Source organism: Toxorhynchites rutilus, chromosome 2 (genome assembly GCF_029784135.1).
Source record: "Toxorhynchites rutilus septentrionalis strain SRP chromosome 2, ASM2978413v1, whole genome shotgun sequence".
In the NCBI taxonomy this organism is placed as follows: Eukaryota; Metazoa; Arthropoda; class Insecta; order Diptera; family Culicidae; genus Toxorhynchites; species Toxorhynchites rutilus.
The window spans coordinates 282,127,531-282,146,569 of record NC_073745.1 but is presented as its reverse complement, the minus strand read 5'-3'; the positions used below and the strand labels follow the sequence as shown (position 1 = coordinate 282,146,569).

Genomic DNA, 19,039 nt, shown 5'->3' with positions numbered 1-19,039 from the left:
AAGCATTTGACCGCATCGACATTCCATTACTACTCTTCAAATTGCAGAAAATAGGAATGGAACAAAGACTCTTGAACTGGCTCAATTCTTATCTAACAAACCGTGAACAAATTGTTCATTTTCAAAATTCTCTTTCAAATCCAGTAAAAGTCACTTCGGGAGTCCCACAAGGCTCTCATCTTGGTCCTCTTTTTTTCATTCTGTACGTTAATGACATCTCCTTCGTTCTCAAGCGTATCAGTGTATATGTGTATGCCGACGACATGAAGCTTTTCGCGGAAATTGGAAATGAAAACGACATTGAAGCATTTCGAAACGAAATACATGTATTCCATACTTGGTGTGATAAAAATCTACTAACACTGAATGTGAAAAAGTGCAACTCTATAACATTTAGCAGAAAAAAACATGTACCAAATATTGTAATATGTCTTGGAAATCAAAATGTAGAAAAATGTGAAATAGTTAGAGATCTAGGCGTCGTCCTGGACTGTAAACTCACATTCATAGAACACTACAACTCTGTAATAAATAAGGCGAATAGTGTGTTAAGTTTTGTCAAACGCTTCTCACATAACTTCCAGGACCCATACACAATAAAGTTTTTATATATTACATATGTAAGGCCTATTCTGGAATACTGTAATATGCCGTATATGGTCGTACATGAAGTATATGGTCGTACATGAAGAACGCATTGAGTCAGTCCAGAAACAGTTTCTTCTATTTGCACTTCGTAAACTCAACTGGACCTCATTTCCACTTCCTTCATATGAAGCACGTTGCATGCTCATAAACATCCAAACACTAAAAGAACGCCGTGAATTTGCAATGTTTTCTTTTGTTAATGACCTAATTTCGCAACGAGTACAGTCAGCTGAATTACTAGAAAAACTAAATTTCTATGTACCTGGGCGTCAACTAAGAACGCGAAATTTGTTTCTAACCAAAACATCCAGAACAAATTATGCAAATAACGCCCCTATCAATCGCATGATGCGTATATACAATCAGCACTGCGAAATAATTGACCAACAATGAATAAAAAACAGCTAAAAAGAAACATGTACCGCAAAAATAATATTTAACCTAAGAAAACATTGTAACATTAGTGTATAAGTGTGTAGTCTACATTTGTTTGACGAAAATGAATGAATAAATAAATAAATAAATAAAATCTTGTCTATAGGTTGCAAGTTCATTTGCGTTATGAAAGAAATTGGAGCTTGAATGATAATATACTCATCTTCTAATTTAATTCAAGAGATTACAACGTGTTTACATAGCTAAATTAAAGTGAACTAGAATAAAGTGATTAAAAAAGAATTTGGTTACCTATGCGCATGGCGCACCAAAAAATATCTCTAAACTATTTCAAAAAACTTGAGATCAGGCTTGACAATTTCGAAACTAATAGATGAAAATGATTTTTTAATTTTTCCTTCCTCTTCAGTCAATTTCAATTCCGATTATTTATATTCACTACGCGTACTGAAACATCGATTCTTCAATTTATTTTCTCGTTCTTCTGTCATTTCCTTTGAATTTGAAAGCAGGAGATTTCTATTCATTATCATTTAAGTGGGCTTTATGTCGCTTTCAGTTTCAAATGTGAAAGGACGGTCACTGCTTTCAATTGGAAGTTTCATTGGATTTCATTTCTCCAAACTGGATTTTCCCGGACCGTCTTTCAAAAAAAAGGGGTATTGTAAGAGTCATATTAAGGCTTCCTCAACTAGTAGTTTCACAGGCAAATTAGTCTTTCAGTCAGCGCCTACAACTGATTGCTAGTATACTGCACATTCTTTCACATCGTCATTTTCATTAGTTTCAGTGAATACGGTTCGAGTTCCAACGAATTTTTCGTTCGAAATAAGACACTTTCATTCGATATTAAAACCTTTCATTTTCTTTTGATGATTGGATAATTTCGCTTCGCTGCGAAGAACGAAAATAATGGACGTGACGCGAAACGAGCCTGTATGAAGGTCTCTCTATTGAACGTGAAGAGAGCGTAGCACTATTTTCAGCCTGCACGAGTTTGCAGCAAATTGAAAGACGATAGGCTCATTATTGAGTGACAATATGTCAATTGAAGTGAAATTGCATGGCTCTGCTTGAGATGGGTCGCGAAGAGGGAAACATGTTATTCAATTTATTATAGACCAACATGTTTTCTCTCCAGCTGGACGAGTCTACCCAGCAATGAAGCTTTGTTGTTATGGTATGTTCGATATATTAAAGATGAAAATATGTGCCAAGAAATGATTTTTGCTACATATATGAAGACTGATACCAGAGGAGCATCGATTATTCAGACCGTGGAACGTTTTTTTTACCGACAAAGCTATTTCATGGAAGAAGATTTGGACTGATTGTGCACTATCTATGGTTGGTCGTCATCGTGGTTTTACAGCTCACTTAAAGCTACAACTGCGTGAGGTATTGGTCATTTACTGCGTGATTCACAGACAGCATTTAGTAGCAAAAAATCTGAGCCTTAGATCGCATCAGTCTTTGTTCTATGTTATAAGTGCTATCAAATAGCTTCGAAGCAATTCTTTGAACACTCGATTATTTGCTCAGCTATATGAGAAAAACGACGAAATCTTTACTCGGTTACTTCTACATAAAATAAATCCGTTCTCTATCACAGCCATGGAATGAGCCAAGGTGATAAAGCAAGAGAGGTTGATTATCTTCAGCACAGATGAAGAGCTCAAGCAGGAGCACATCCAAGATTTTCATAAGTTCTGGTTACAACGCAACATTAAAACACAATATCCTCAATGTGGGAGATTGCTGAAATTTATTTTTTTTAGTTTTCAATCATCATTCTTATCTAAAAGACTTCAGTGTAACTACAAACAACCCAAGACCGAAGGAACTATTTTAAAATCAACGAACGCAGAGATTTAAGGCTCTAACTAATCAATATTGAACCGTAGTTTGATATTTTGGTAGGTGCGGATAGATTGGATTGCGGTTTGATTGTTTTTATAGTTTGTTTGTATTATTAATTATTAATTACGCTTCATATTCACTAAATTTTATGTCTATTTATTTTGTTGAATATGATGAGATTTTTTTTCTATATTATATAGTGACTTTGTTTGGCTGGTTTGTTCCATTACTTGCATTTTTTGAAAGAATGTCGGGAGTGTGAATAGAACTCGTGACCTTTTGCCTGAGAGGTACGTATGTTACCACTACGCCAGATAGCCTTTGCGAGAAAATAATGTCAAGTTTACCCATTTATCTAACTGCAATGTTTTTGAATTGAAAGTTATTCAGTTAAAAAAAACAAAAGATAGGATTTCCAAAAAACATTGGCTATAGGGGTCTGAGGTATGACTAAATTCAGAAAAAGGGGTCGCTTGCCCAAAATAGTTTGAGAACCCTTGATTTAAAGGAACGTTTTTTGCTTCATCTTAAGATCTTGATTCTAATTTTATTTGAAATACACCTATCACTCGGCTCTGCGATGATAGTGCATTGTTTCACAAATTGCTGCAAGGATGACAAAGCCATATTGGACAATGCACACATTTGGATGAATCAATATTCCCAGCACCGTTTGACTACAACATGTCTTTAGCGAATAGTTGTGCTAATGCCAAGTACATTCATCATATTGTATGTCAAGGGCAATACAAATTGTAACGATGGCGTGAGCACATGGTTCTCACAGCATCCAGAAAGTGAGCAACTGGGGATTGCATAACACATACAATGTGCAGTGAACATGCACACTCGTTCCTCTAACCGATCGATATAACTCACTTTCTCACTATGTTACCGGCACGAGGCGCACAACACAGACAAGCAGACGGCACGTTAACTATGTCGAATCAATAAACAGCGACCGACCAAACAACTTGTTCCGAACACTTACATTGTAAAACAATTTTTTATTTATATTTTAACACTAACGGAGCTGGCACAGCAATTCGATATTCATCTTGTAATACGATCAGCGTGTTTTATTATCTAGCGTAGCAGCAGAAGCCGCTTCTTGGAAATTATCAGCCATGACTTCACTGCTGGTTTGCATTCAGAGATGGGCCGGTAGCCAGCGAACCATATCCGCCGTGGAGTAATTGGACAAGACACTTGATGCCGCTGTGTACAATACACATTTGTGCTTGCAACCGTCCCGTTCATTCCATCACCCAGCGCTACAAATGAATCCATTTGGGTGAGATTTATGACAGGGGTTCTTCCGTTGGCTGTAGTCGAACCCCGAGTACAATGTGTGCAGCATTCTTCAACAAATTGGCTATGCTAGTTCCTGTAGTAATTTGACCGAGTTTCTGTTTCATTTTGTTACGTTCGCATTCTCCCAGACAGGTGTACTATTGTTTATCCACTATAAGCGTACCACAACGCTTCTAGGGGCGGTTCGTCGTGCGATGTAAAGAACGCTTTGGGTGTAATCAGAACAAGACCAAGTGACTACGACGATAATTGTGGAATTATGTCGCAAAGCCGCTTCGTGCATTCATTTCAAATCGGCACAGAAGCATGCACGTTTCTGCTCAGAACCACCTGTCTTCAACGAGAAGCCATACAATAAGGGTTTATGTTGGTGACCGGTATTCGTTTACGATTATTATGTGGTTTTAATCGTAAGACAGTATCATATTTTGTCATTATCGAACCTCAACACCGAGGGGACGTTTGCTGTTATTAGTTGAGTACGAGGGCAAGGTGAAAAGTTATTGACCTTTAAGTGATTTTCTTTTTCCAATTTTTAAAATATATTTGCTTTTAAATGTGTTTCCTTTCCATGAACACACTTAATCAAACGTTTTTCAATTATAGGACTCCATCCACGAAATGCTAGATTTTTAATTATTTATTAATCTTGATTTGTTGTTATTTATTATTGATTTTATTATTTGTTGATTTGTCAGATGGGTTGTCAGAGGTTCAATGCAACTGCATATCATAAAATGACAGCCAAATGATCAAGTTACAGGAGGACAAAATATTAGCTTCAGTTGTCTCAATTTTAATCTCGAAATCACTATATATGTAAAGAGAAACAATAATCAATGCTCCTTTACTCGATTTTTCTCGAACGCTAAATTATCCCTAAATAGATAGAAGTCCGAATTCAATCCATAAAATCTATAAAAAATTACGACAACGAAATGCAGGATCATTGTAGGTCAATAATTCCATTGAATTATAGATAATAACAGGTCTGAAACATAAAATTTTACTTGAAGCAGCAACATTCGAAAGAAATTTTTTAGCTAAATTACGAAGCTTAAAAGAAAATTCTTATTTCCAGTTTAACTAAAAAACATGCGAAACTTAGGCAGATGTGTCAAATTGTAAGTGAATTTCCGAATTTTGTTTTATAACATTCAATATTCGGTTATTTTTCAAAAATAAACAATAAGAAAAGGTTCATTTAAGAGTACAAGTTCATAACAAAATTCAAACAAAATTTAGCCATCTTCGAAAACGAAACATGAAAATTAACTCGTTAGTCTCGTTTCGAGTAGGTACATTTCCATAAACGTACATACATTTACATTTCTTGTTATTGAGTCACAATGAACGCATTCCCTGCCAAACATGACTCGTTCATCAGTCATTTTCGCTCTTAACGTTCTTCAATTCATTTTTTAGTTAAGAAAATTGTTGTTCTAATTGGCGTGGTGAATGAATACAAATCTGCCTTTTGATTCAGTTTGACTATTAATCCACCTCGACATGTACGTTGTTGCCCGCGTATATAATCTTATTTTAACGTTCATAAAGAGTGAAACGAAAACATAGTTTCTAAAGTAGTTACACCATTAATGGATGGCTCCATTGTTTACCTACCGTGAACTCATCTGCAATTTGTAAATGGGAGAGAAACGAATTCTGTCTGAAGGGGGGTCATTTCAATATGCCGTAAAGTTCATTTTACGGTGAAAAATGAAATGAACAAGAACGAAGTAAAAGCAGAAAACAACCAAAGTGTCCGAATGATTTTTGATTTATGAGTAATTCCAAATGAAATCGACAAATGACAAAACATGAGATTCGAATGAAAGTGTTTATTCCGTTTGGGTTAGAGGAAATATGAGTTTTCCACAGCAATTAGGAATTTTTTGACTCAAGCGTAACTTTTGAAAAGGACGTATCGATTTTAGTAAGAGAAATTTTTGATAATTTATATCTCAAAAACTATGAGTCGTACTGAAATAGTGTCTTAGAAAGAGTTATAGAGTATTGATGGTTGAATATGAAAAAAATGTACACTGAGAAAAAAAATTAGTACTCTTTTTTTTATTTACAAAATAAAAAATCAATTTGCAATATCCAAAATACATAATTTTTAATTTTTTTTTAAATTTTTCATACAAAATAAAAGTCATGCAGAAAATTCAAAAAAAAAAGGGCCCAAGATGGTAAAACTATTTTTGACGAAATTTGTGGAACATCGAATTTTTAGGAATTTTCGAAACTTCGAATTTTTGTATGTTAGCAATCATTCTTAACCACAAATTATGAATTCTGATGTTAAATCACATCAGAATAAAGGTTATTATCAATCTCCTTCTAAATGCAATCATTCTCGAGATATTTAAAAAAATATTTCTAATTTATAATCTTTTTTATAGTAAATAATCTCTTTTAATATGTTTGTCGTGTTATACCGTCATTTTCATGAAATTTTATGAATTTTCTTATAATTTCCAACAATTTTTTTGATTGAGTGAAGTTTGTATTAGGATAAAAAAGATTTTTTAGTTTCGCTACGTTTTGTATTAACCCACATGTCTTCGAATGTTTCGTAACGTAACTCCTAAACATGTCTTTACCATAACGATGTATTTGGAAAAGTTGTTGGAAATTATAAGTGAATTCATAAAATCTCATGAACATGATGTAATACACGACAAACATATTTAAAGGGCCTATTTACTATTAAAAAGACAATAAATTACAAATATTTTTTTAAATATCTCGAGAATGGCTACATTTAGAAGGAGATTGATAATAACCTTTTTTGTTTTAAATAACATCAGGATTCATAATTTGTGATTAAAAATGACTGCTAACATACAAAAATTCGAAGTTTCGAAAATTCCTTAAAATTCGATGTTCCACAAAGTTCGTCAAAAATAGTTTTACCATCTTGGGCCCATTTTTTAAATTTTCTGCATGACTTCTATTTTGTATAAAAATTAAAAAAAAAATCAAAAATTATATATTTTGGATATTGCAAATTGAATTTTTATTTTGTAAATCAAAAAAGAGTACTAATTTTTCTTCTCAGTGTATATTTTTTTTTAAATTAAGCCAACAATACTCTATAACTCTTTCTAACACACTATTTCGGTACGACTCATATTTTTGAGATATAAATTATCAAAGATTTATTTTACTCAAATCGATACGCCCTTTTCAAAAGTTACGCTTGAGTCAAAAAATGAACCATGATGATGTATTTGGAAAAGTTGTTGGAAATTATAAGCAAATTCATAAAATTTCATGAACATGACGGTATAACACGACAAATATATTAAAAGGGATCATTTACTATAAAAAAGACAATGAATGAGAAATATTTTTTTAAAAATTTCGAGAATGGCTACATTTAGAAGGAGATTGATAATAATCTTTTTTGTTTTAAATCACATCAGGATTCATAATTTGTGGCTAAAAATGATTGTTACAAAAATTCGAAGTTTAGAAAATTCCTAAAAATTCGATGTTCCACAAAGTTCGTCAAAAATAGTTTTACCATCTTGGGTCCATTTTTTAAATTTTGTGCATGACTTCTATTTTGTATGAAAAAATTAAAAAAAAAATTAAAAATTATGTATTTTGGATATTGCAAATTGAATTTTTATTTTGTAAATAAAATAAAGAGTACTAATTTTTTTTCTTAGTGTACATTTTTTTCGTATTCAACCATCAATACTCTATAACTCTTTCTAAGACAGTATTTCGGTACGACTCATAGTTTTTGAGATATAAATTATCAAAGATTTCTCTTACTAAAATCGATACGCCCTTTTCAAAAGTTACGCTTGAGTCAAAAAATTCCCATTTGCTGTGAAAAACTCATATTTCCTCCAACCCAAACGGAATACACACTTTCATTGGAATCAAAAATACAAGTTTTTAAAATCTGCATTTTTAGGACGATTTCATTTTTTTTAGGGCTCCACTTTTCATCATCAATAACTCAGACAATAACTAACCCTCTCAGTTTGAATTCGATTTTCCCCCTCATTTACAAATTGTAGATGAGTTCCACAATTTTGGCTGATCTTCCACTATCTTGCTTGCGAGTAGTTGTTGTGGATCTTAGGATTTGGTAAACAGTCGAAGCCCCAACATTTTCGCTCTCAACATGTTATACAGTATACTTTTTGTCCAGATTCCTGTGCAGTTCATAGAACTGTACGTCGTGCTCGCGAAATACTTCTCTTTTCGACGGCATTTTGAGCGAAACCGAGCAAGTAGAAACAAAACAAAAAAATCCTAGCAGAAGGAGGAGAGAGAGTTAGCACACACACTCTCATTTTTCTCTGAGCCAGTTTGTTGTTGAGCATAAAGGCCTCGAAAAAATCCAAAATTTCAGTTGCCACTCGTTTCGTGAAACTTTTCGACGTGGGACTACGTCTAAACGAAATATAAGAAAGGTGAAATGAAAACCTAAACATGCAGGAAAAAATGAAAGATTTCGAATGCTTATAACTCGAACATTTATTAATGGATCGGAAAGATGTTTGCATCAATTGATAGGAAATTTTTCTACGCATCTATCACGTATCCCGTTTTGATTGGCCCGATATACTTTTTTCCCCAGCACAGCCATCAAAAACAAGGTGCTTGGGGAAATTGGCAGTGAAAATACATGCAAGTAGATGGAACTTTGGTTTCCACCGACATGAGTTCCCTAACACAGCCAAGGAAACCGAGGTGCCTGGGGGAATTGGCACTGCAAATACACAGAGGCAACGAGTGACCAAGGTCTGAGGCTGGTAGTAAGTAGAAACCTATACTTCGACCTGTACTGTGGTCACGCGTTTCCTAGAGCATGCCACTCCATAATAACAGTTCGTCTAAAAAGTTCATAAGGTTGATGTCTAGATGGCGCCTCTTGCAAAAATCTACTTGACTATCACAAAGCACTATCTTTCAATGGATACGTGTCAAAATTTGACAGCAATCGGTCGATTGGTTCGTGATTTACAGCAATGAAAGTGATGCAACTTTTGTTATTGTGAAAAAAATGGAAAAAATCGAATTTCGTGTATTGATGGCAAAATTGCATGAATTGCTTCCGCATCCACCATATTTTCCAGATCTGGCCCTCAGCGACTATTTTCTGTTCGCATACCTGAAGAGAATGCTCGCTGGCAAGAAATTCAAGACCGATGATGAAGTAATTGCCGGAACTGAGGCCTATTTTGAGGATAAACCGAAAGAGTATTATAAAAATGGTATCGAAAAGTTTCAAGACCGCTATAAACGCTGTACCGCCCTCGAAGGCAATTATGTTGAATAATAGAATTGAATTTCGTAAAAAAATAGTTTTACTGTGTTACCTTATAAACATTTCAAGAGAACTGTCATATTCAATGCGAGTTATTCGGCATAGAATTCTCAAATAAGTACTTCTAATAAAAGTGGCACAATACCTACGTTGATGAGGCAAAAGTTCCGTCTGGAAAGTTAGTGCCATCCAAGAAGAATCTCACTAAATATTTCATTGACCTTCGTCCAGTCGTTTACCATCCGCATTGAAAAAAATAAGGATGTTCTCCCGGAATGCAAGAATGAATCACGAATCAAACATATTCAGATATTTCTTCAAAAGCATGCAAATTATCCTTTCTTTTCAAGGCTACCACAACATTTTACAAAAGAGTTAATACTGAAATATCGATGCATTCTAAAATGAAATTGAAAGTGGTAGATGAGCAAATTGAATGAAATAATTTCGTATTCATCGTCAACAATGCTTCGTTTCCTCGACCCAACACCTTATTTTTTATGTAGTCGATGCGAACGTTTCGTTTCGTTTTTTATCAGATTTTTGTTCATTGATATCGGTTAATGTATTAATGATATCCGGTATGAAGAATAAATAAACGACCAACCTAAATATCATTGGATATTTTGGTGAACAAAAAACAGTATGTCAGACGAGTAAAAAAGTTAGCTATTCGATTTATTTCAGTTGTTTCAACAAAAGAATAATGTATAGCAATGATTGGTATAGTTAGTGATATCATAGAGGCCATCAGGCAGTTTAAGAACCATAACCTCGCTTATGTGATGGCCTTTTCAAGGAGGGCCTAGGTAAATTTTAGATTACCTGTCCATCTTCAGATGATCAAAATTTTGGAATCGGAACGGCGCATATCTGTTGCATGGTGGACCACAAGGGTAATCAGATGGGAGTCTGGATGTGAATGTGAACTGTGTTATCACCACTAGAGTCGGGGTGGCTCGTGTCGTTTCAAGATGTCCTCTCCACTCAACTCGGTTCTGGGCTGCTTTTCACCAGGATCATAGCAGTCTCATCACTCGCAAGTTGCCTTCGATCTGGTCGAGCCATCGTTAACGTTAACGTTAACTGTTACGCAATCTGCGTGCGCGCTCTATTCCAGAACAACGGTTCTAGATGCTGCAAGAAAATATCGTTTTCAATCCAGAGACACACAATAGGAATGAAAATAGAAATAGGAGATAATAGGTTCCTCATCATTGAAAAGAAATTTGAACTGAAAGATAAAACAAAAATTGAATCGCTATACGCTATACGCTGTTAATAGTTGAAAATAAAATCAATCGAAATCAATCTAATTTGAATTCATGCAATTTAAGAATTAGTTGAAGGTGAGATGGATGTACTGATTTACGTATCTGAATAGAATTTAAATTTAAATTTATTCTTTGTAACAGAAGGTTTAATATCAGAGGCAGTAGGTGAAGATTGGACCGTGGAGGAGACTCAAAGTAAATATATTTGTTATAAAAATGAAATACGAAACTAGGATTTTTTAACCATCACACTAACGGAATAGAGTTGGTTTATTTAAATTGAACATCCTCCCGTGTTCAACATTAAAGTTACAAGACCACTGTACTTGGGGCGGAAAGGGTGCTGAAAAGGAGTTTTATCCGTTACATATTATTAACCCATGAAGTTATAAGTGTAACTGATACTTAGAACAATACTGAGGCTATGTGTTTCTCTATGCCCATATTAATTCGCACCTCAATCAAATGATCAATTCTCTATTTTTGCTCATCCGCAGGACGCCCGGGTATGGATACCTCACCCGGAAACAGTTTGGCAGGGCGCAGTGGTGTTGGCAGACTACAAGGAAGGTGATACCGCCCTCGAGTTGATCACCGAGCGGCTGGAAAAACACACCGTTCATCTCAAGTCAAATTCAGACCTGCCGCCACTACGCAATCCTGCCATTCTGATCGGCCAGAATGATCTCACAGCGCTGTCCTATCTGCACGAACCGGACGTGTTGTACAACCTGGAAGTTCGCTTCTGTGATCGCCATGCCATCTACACCTACTGTGGGATCGTGTTGGTGGCGATCAATCCGTACGCCGAGATGCCACTGTACGGGGCGGATCTGATCCGTGCCTATCGGGGTCATTCGATGGGTGAGCTGGAACCCCACATCTTCGCGGTGGCAGAGGAGGCGTACGCTAAGCTGGAGCGGGAGAAATGTGATATTAGTATAATTGTTAGTGGTGAGTCGGGTGCGGGTAAGACCGTATCGGCGAAGTATGCTATGCGATACTTTGCCGCCGTTGGGGGCAGTGAGTCGGAGACTCAGATCGAGAAGAAAGTATTGGCCAGCAGTCCGATTATGGAGGCCATTGGTAACGCAAAGACAACGAGGAATGACAATAGTTCCAGATTTGGTAAATTTACCAAGTTGCTGTTTACGAACAACATCTCAATGATGTCGCTTACGGGTGGCACGATGCAAACCTATTTGCTCGAAAAATCTCGAGTAGTATTCCAGGCTCCGGGTGAACGAAACTATCATATATTTTATCAGCTTTGCGCTGCGCGACAGCAGTGGCCCGAGCTTATGCTGGATCACCAGGATAAGTTTCATTTCCTGAATCAAGGCAAATCACCCGACATTGCGAGGGTATCCGATGAGAGTCAATTCAAGGAGACAACGAATTCGCTGAAAATACTAGGCTTCGATGGGTCGGAAATTAATGATATCATGAAGATGGTAGCAGCTGTGTTACACCTGGGGAATGTTTCGTTCAGTCATAAGTTCAAAAAGCAGACCCATGAAATGGATCAGGAAGCTTGCAGTGTCGCGGTAAATTTTGCTTCTAAAATTTTGAATGTTTCTTTTAATAATAACAATTTTCTTCCAATAGTCGGATGATCTACATTTGAATGTTTTCAGCGATATCCTGAAGCTGAACCGTGATGAACTGCGCAAGTGGCTTGTCACCCGGCAGATCGAGTCGATCAATGATAGTGTTTTAATTCCTCAGAATAAAACCCAATCGGAAGCGGCTCGAGATGCCCTGGCTAAGCATGTGTACGCGGAAATTTTTCAGTACATCGTGGCAAAGATCAATCGGAACTTGGCTGGCGGAAAGAAGCAGAATTGCTTTATAGGTAAATTGAGTCATCATATCGTAGATTTGCTTAAACCATTTCATCAATCCCCTAAGGTGTTCTGGATATTTACGGCTTCGAAACATTCGACATAAATTCGTTCGAACAGTTCTGCATCAACTACGCCAACGAGAAGCTCCAGCAGCAGTTCAACCAGCATGTGTTCAAGCTGGAACAAGAACAATATCTCAAAGAGGGCATCGAATGGAAGATGATCGACTTCTACGATAACCAACCATGTATCGATTTAATTGAGGCTAAGTTGGGAATTTTAGACTTACTGGATGAAGAATGCCGGATGCCACGAGGATCAGACGAGTCCTGGATCGGGAAACTGTTCGAGAAGTGTAAAAAGTATAAACACTTCGACAAGCCACGTTTCGGAACGAGTGCGTTTCTGATTAAACATTTCTCCGACACTGTTCAGTACGAATCACAGGGATTCCTGGAGAAGAACCGTGACACTGTGTCCAAGGAGCTGGTTAACGTGCTTCGGATGTCGGAGATGAAGTTGTGCCATAAATTGATGAAAGCCCACGATGAAGAGTCGCCCGAAGCGGCATCGGAAACACGAAGTGCTGGAGTTAAGCTGGTCGTTTGTGCGGCCAAGAGTCAGGTATGATGAAGACCTACCTGATATTAAATTTCATTTGTGATGTTTTTCGCTAATGTGAATGTCCAATCTGTTTTGTGTTCTTTCCTATTTGTTCTTTTCAGCCGGCAGATAAACGGAGAAAGGTTAGTGATAGCTCGTTGTATCCGTTTATATTTAATTTAAGCGCAGTGCTGAATTGCAGCAGTGCAATCGATACCGCTATTATGATGATAGCATATTATCATTGGTAATTTTCTCACTACTACGACTTGTTGGTTTTGGCATCGTTCGCTCAATTGGTGTTCGTTATTGTCCCATTTATTTCTGAGCAACAAATTTAGCTTGTATGAAACTAATACTAATGAGTTTTTCGTCTGATTTTCCCTCGTAGCCGATGACACAGAAGCAACAAAGGAAGACAGTGGGATCCCAATTTAGAGATAGTTTAACGCTATTGATCACTACGCTCCATAATACTACACCACATTATGTGAGGTGCATTAAGGTAAGTTGGATATCGAAAATAAATTGTTTCTGTTGAAAACATGGGTGTAGAGTTTTTTTTTAACTATTGGTTTATGTTAAAATAAACGAATTGATAAAATAACTCTAGCTTTTAAGGAGCCAAATTTCTAACTCATTTTTTTTTTCAAACTAACAATTTGAAACAATGTTACTGTTGAATGATGAATAGGATACGGAACCGGTTACATGCGGTCATCCCGAGTCAGTCTTCAGAAAATAAACGTTGCGCTCCAGTCGAGTTTTATTTTCATCGGAGCGCGTTCATAACAAACATCGCTTCTCACTTGTGTCAAATATAGCGCCCCGTTTTGTCTTATGGCGGGTTTACATTAGGGAGATCTATAGCTATAGATGGATTTATTCACCCGAAAATAGATGTAAACGGGTTAGAATATATATGATACACATCTTCGAGGTATATATGTATAGAATGTATAGAATAAATTCAGGCATATATAAACGCTGGTGAATTTCTCACTAGTGAGAAATCACTAAAGTTGGATGCAGTTCTATTTCAGGTGAATAAATTCACCGAAAGTATGAATATATTCATTATATAATTTCGCACTAGTGTAAATGGTTGATGCAATTTCTATAAATCTCATCATATTTCTTCACAACAATATATCACTAGTCTAAACCCATCCTTAGATTGTTCTAAGCAAAGCCTAAACACAATAACGCTGCATCCATACCAACCGCATATGCTTGGGCGAAGAAAAATAAATCAACAGAAACTTTTTGAAAATACCATTATTCATGCTTTTTACGATCTAATTTAGTACGACCATAACAATTAACTTCAAAAGCGTTTTTCTCGGAACTAGTTTATTTTTCAAACTGGCGTACACGATATCTGAATTTAACCGATTTTTATGAATACAATCTGTATGCATTACTTTATGGCATGAACCAATGAAAAATCAAATTTTTAAAATTTTATTATTTCAATTGGGAAACGTAAGAAAAAACCTATTAAACAGCATTTTTTTCTTCAAACGGCCGCCATTTTGTCAAAAACATGTTTTTATGTTGTCCGAGGATCATGCGATAGCAGCGTCTTTACTGATTATGATCCTGTTCGGTTTTTTTTTTGTTTCAGATAACCAGAAGAACTGATATCGTGTACGCCATGGCACAACTTTTTGTTTAACCCCCTCACTTAATTAGCTTGTATTATTCTAATTATCAATATTTTTCCGTTCAATTCTAATTTTATTGTTAAAAGTTAGATAATTTAATAATGGATTTAAAAGAATTCTTTGTTTTTTGTACGAAATTCATGCCTCTGTTGCTAAACCATTTCACGCTTAACTTTTCAAAAGAGCCTATCTGTTTTGGTCGATTATTTTCATCGACATTCTCTATCGTTAATAACTCAGCGGTCAAAGCGTTCCTTGATGTCTTCGACTATCTGAGTTCTAGAAGAAAACCTCGTTTATCAAACTAAATGACAAAAGTATCGCAAAATCTGTCTACAAAGCAGTTGTTATGTAAATAGAAAGTCAGCAAAGGGAATCGATCAAACCAGATAGGTTCTTTTGAAAAGTTAAGCGTGATTTAATCTATGTTTCGGTGCATGTTCATTCGCCAGAGCGCATTTGTATACAAAGAGAGCGAGAGTTCAATTGATTGCAAAAAACTTGTTGCACATCAGCATCGTGTTGTATTCTGAGCACTGACTCGATTTTAGTAGGGTGACATATTCTCTTCAGAAAGAGGAGAGGGCATTAAGAAAGTGTGACAATGTTGATGGTTTTAACGAATTATTGATTCCATTCGAATATCTGTTGTATGCTTACATTTCAACTTGGTGTCGGATACCTTAAAAAACCTGGAAAATCAGGGAATATCGGGGAATTCAAACAATGTCAGGAAAAATCAGGGAATTTCGTCACTAAGCTGGAAAAAATGGTATTCCGCAGATTTGAATTCTGATTATTGCAGCAACTAGAAAGATGATGCTATCAAAAAAGTATTTAGTTTGACTCTTTGTAGGTTTTTCAATATAAATTGTTTATTTTTGCCTGTAGACGAACTTAGTTCTTCATAAAGGTAAACAGCGCTTGAGTAGACTGCTTCTGCGCTGTTTTTATTGCCATTTGGCAACTATGTTTGAGTAAGCAGAAAGGTATATGTATATGTAAGTAGATAGGTACGATAAAATTATAACAAACTGAAGCGAAAGTATGCAATTTTCATCGTTTTTTGGAATCTGTTACTGAAAATATTAAATATTACTATTGTTTGGCTGCAAGATGTGGATTTTTCGTCATGGTTGATCGACACTAGCCAGGATGAATGTGATGTTCCGTTTTTACATCAAGAGTCTAAATCAGGCACATCCAGGTTGTGTTGCAACTGATCTCTTAACTATGCCATCAGTACCTGCAGTTCAATTATAACCAGTTCCCAAATTCATGCTTGCCAACCATACTATCAAAGCTGAGATCCTATGGTTATGTGTCACAAATCACTCAGCACTGTTGAAAAAAAGATGCAAGAATTAAGAAGAATATACTCGTTTACATCTGGATTTTTTTTCTGAAAAAGTGTTGGAAAATCAGGGAATATCAGAGAATTTAATTTCAGGTTTTGAGTCTACACCCTGTTACTGTTAGTAAGAATGGAACCGGTTGCTCGCAAAGGAAGAAAAGGAGGGTATGAGGATATAGGGACCGTCACACACGAATATCGATAGCTTTAAGGAAAACATATATGTGGGACATATAGGGGTAAAGGGGGGAATTCGGACCACCTGAGCAAATCGCCTAATATTTCCAAACCAATACGGTCTAAATAAAAAATGTTACATTGTATACTGAGCTACACTTGTTTTCTTTCAATAAAAAATGTTCAATCATTATATAAAGTTTCAATCTAACAAATATATCATAAAATAAAAAGGTGATTTTTGGACATTAAAATTTGATGCGGGGTGATTTGGACCGTCTGTGGGGTGATTTGGTCCAGTGTGTGTTTCATCGAAAAAAACATACTTATGTTTATGTAAAGTATTTTGGGATAATGTTACAATCAGTAACAATGTTTTGGGATCGATACCAGGTGCCTTGGCCAGATTCCAGACCAGAAAAGTTGGATTGACACTATTGTTTGGCTGCAAGATGTGGATTTTTGTCATGATTGATAGACACTAGTCAGGATGCACGTATTGTTTCGTATTTACATCAAGAGCTTAAATCAGGCACATCCAGGTTATGTTGCGATAACACAACATGCAAAAACTAAAATGCAATTAATCTCATTCATTGTTATTAAACTTACAGTTTCGCTACATCAAATTGTTTCTCTTCTGTAGGCGAACAGAACTTTACTGCACAATACACGAAAAGTTTGTTTAATTAGCGGGAAAACCTTAAAACCACTATCGGAAAACTCACATTTTTTGACGATCAAAGTGCTTGCTGTGTTCATGCTACCGTTTCCCTCTACTTGTGAAGTTTTACCAAAGTTTTTTTACTTTAGGTACATACGGGTCAACAATAGAAGGAAATGACATAAAAAATCCAAGTTGAGCCGTAATTTTTTGGGATAAAGGGGTGGTTTAAATCACCCCATATGACCAAATCACCCCTTGTTACCCCAATCAAGGTCTAACCGAGCCAACACATCTCTCGCCGGCACCTTGGGCTGCCTTTCTCGGGCCCGAAGGAAGTTTTCTATATTCGATCTGGCGACAAGTTACACCTCGCACGACCAAACAACATGCTCGATGTCGTGATAACCTTCGCCACAATCGCAGAGATTGCACTAAGAAGGATCAACCTTCATGGAGATGAATACATGGTATGAACTCATGAATTCAGAGAGAAAGTTTAGCTCGATTAGCTACTCAATACCCGATCACCAATGGGTTTATAACATAACACCGGTTGAGAATCCGAAGAGATAGCAAATTGAAGCGATCTTTTAGTGGGAGTACGCCTTTTAAAACCTCGAGACTCATGGAATGTATTGAGGGCATATATCCCAACGCAATACGGAGACGAAAGTACTGAATTCGCTCGAGTTTAATGAGGTGTGTTTTGGCGGCTGATTGGAAACAGAAACAGCCTTACTCCAAGTACATTTGGAGTCGATCCAGGCCCCAAGGTACTTGAATGATAAAGCATAAGTGATCGATTTACCTAAAAGTTGAATTTCTGGCTTTGCTGACCTATGCGGGATCCCCGTGAGAAAATCTGAAATGTTTCTCGCAAAGCAACTTACATGACATGTTATTCAATAGAGGCGGCATATCCCGAGAGTGTAATTTATCTGGCAAGACCTCTATTGAAACTGAATCGAAGGCCCTCTTTATGTGAAAGAATACTGGAGACATTTGCTTTTTTCTGTGTAAGTCATTCAAAATTTTGAAGATCATTTGTCCCCTTGTCCCTGCGGATACAATATGTATCTATTTGTTTCAAACCATCGATCAAGGCGAAACAAGATAATTTCTCGAACTATTTCCGTATACAAGACAGCATTGCTATTGGGCGGTACGAATTGAAGTCGGACGCGTGTTTTTCCGGGTTTTTGATCATCGATTTGAATATTTCTCGCTTTCATTCGTTGAAGAGCGACTTCTCATGTTTCGAACCATTAAGCGTGTTTGCTATGTTTGATCAAGGGCTAAAATGTTTGAACATTGCACCATGGATTGAGAAGCCTTTGACGAATAGTTGAATCTGAAACGTTCGCTTGAGCGCGAACCGCGCTGCCGTAAGTCAAACAAGATAGGAAGTTATACTTCTCCAGACGAGGTAAACCATCTCTGGAATTAATGACTAGACCAATCGTTTGGGCATATTCTTTCCAGTCAATGTGTCTTGTGAGGTCTTATGCCATGTTTATTGAATCAGAAGAATTAAACCAATTGGTGATAGAAATTTTGACTGGCAGTGATCTCTGCCGTGGGATCCTGGATTATGTTCCACCTGCAATCTAACGATAGCGAATTCGAGCAAAGCGAAAGGTCAAGAGCATTTGAGTTAGTAAGAGGTTTAGGTACACGTATTGTTTCTCCGAATTCAAAACTGTCATATCGAAGATGTTACAAAGGTCATAGTAGGCTGTCAAAAGAGTCCTGCGGTATTTTTTTTGAATTTTCATTTGTACATAAAATTAGTTACAATCATCTGTTTTAAGTCAAATATGCGCCGTTTTGTTCGATGACTTGTTCCCAACGAGATGCCAACTTCATAATACCCCTGTTATAGAAGCTCGCTTCCTTATTGGCAAATAACTCGGATAGCCAATTTTCACAGGTC

The 19,039-nt window shown here is 36.4% G+C and overlaps 1 protein-coding gene across 3 annotated transcripts in view; it reads left to right on the top strand.

The window, feature by feature from the left end:
• Positions 1-19,039, top strand: part of LOC129765448 (unconventional myosin-Va) — a 54,183-nt gene that overhangs the window by 15,196 nt on the left and 19,948 nt on the right. For 2 of the 3 annotated variants that reach the window (XM_055765782.1, XM_055765781.1), the window contains exons 2-6: positions 11,289-12,338; positions 12,400-12,646; positions 12,703-13,262; positions 13,364-13,384; positions 13,633-13,746. In XM_055765782.1, coding sequence (XP_055621757.1) covers positions 11,289-12,338; positions 12,400-12,646; positions 12,703-13,262; positions 13,364-13,384; positions 13,633-13,746 — 1,992 coding nt within the window. The remainder of the gene's footprint in view (positions 1-11,288; positions 12,339-12,399; positions 12,647-12,702; positions 13,263-13,363; positions 13,385-13,632; positions 13,747-19,039) is intronic. The other variant, XM_055765783.1, reaches the window with a different exon arrangement.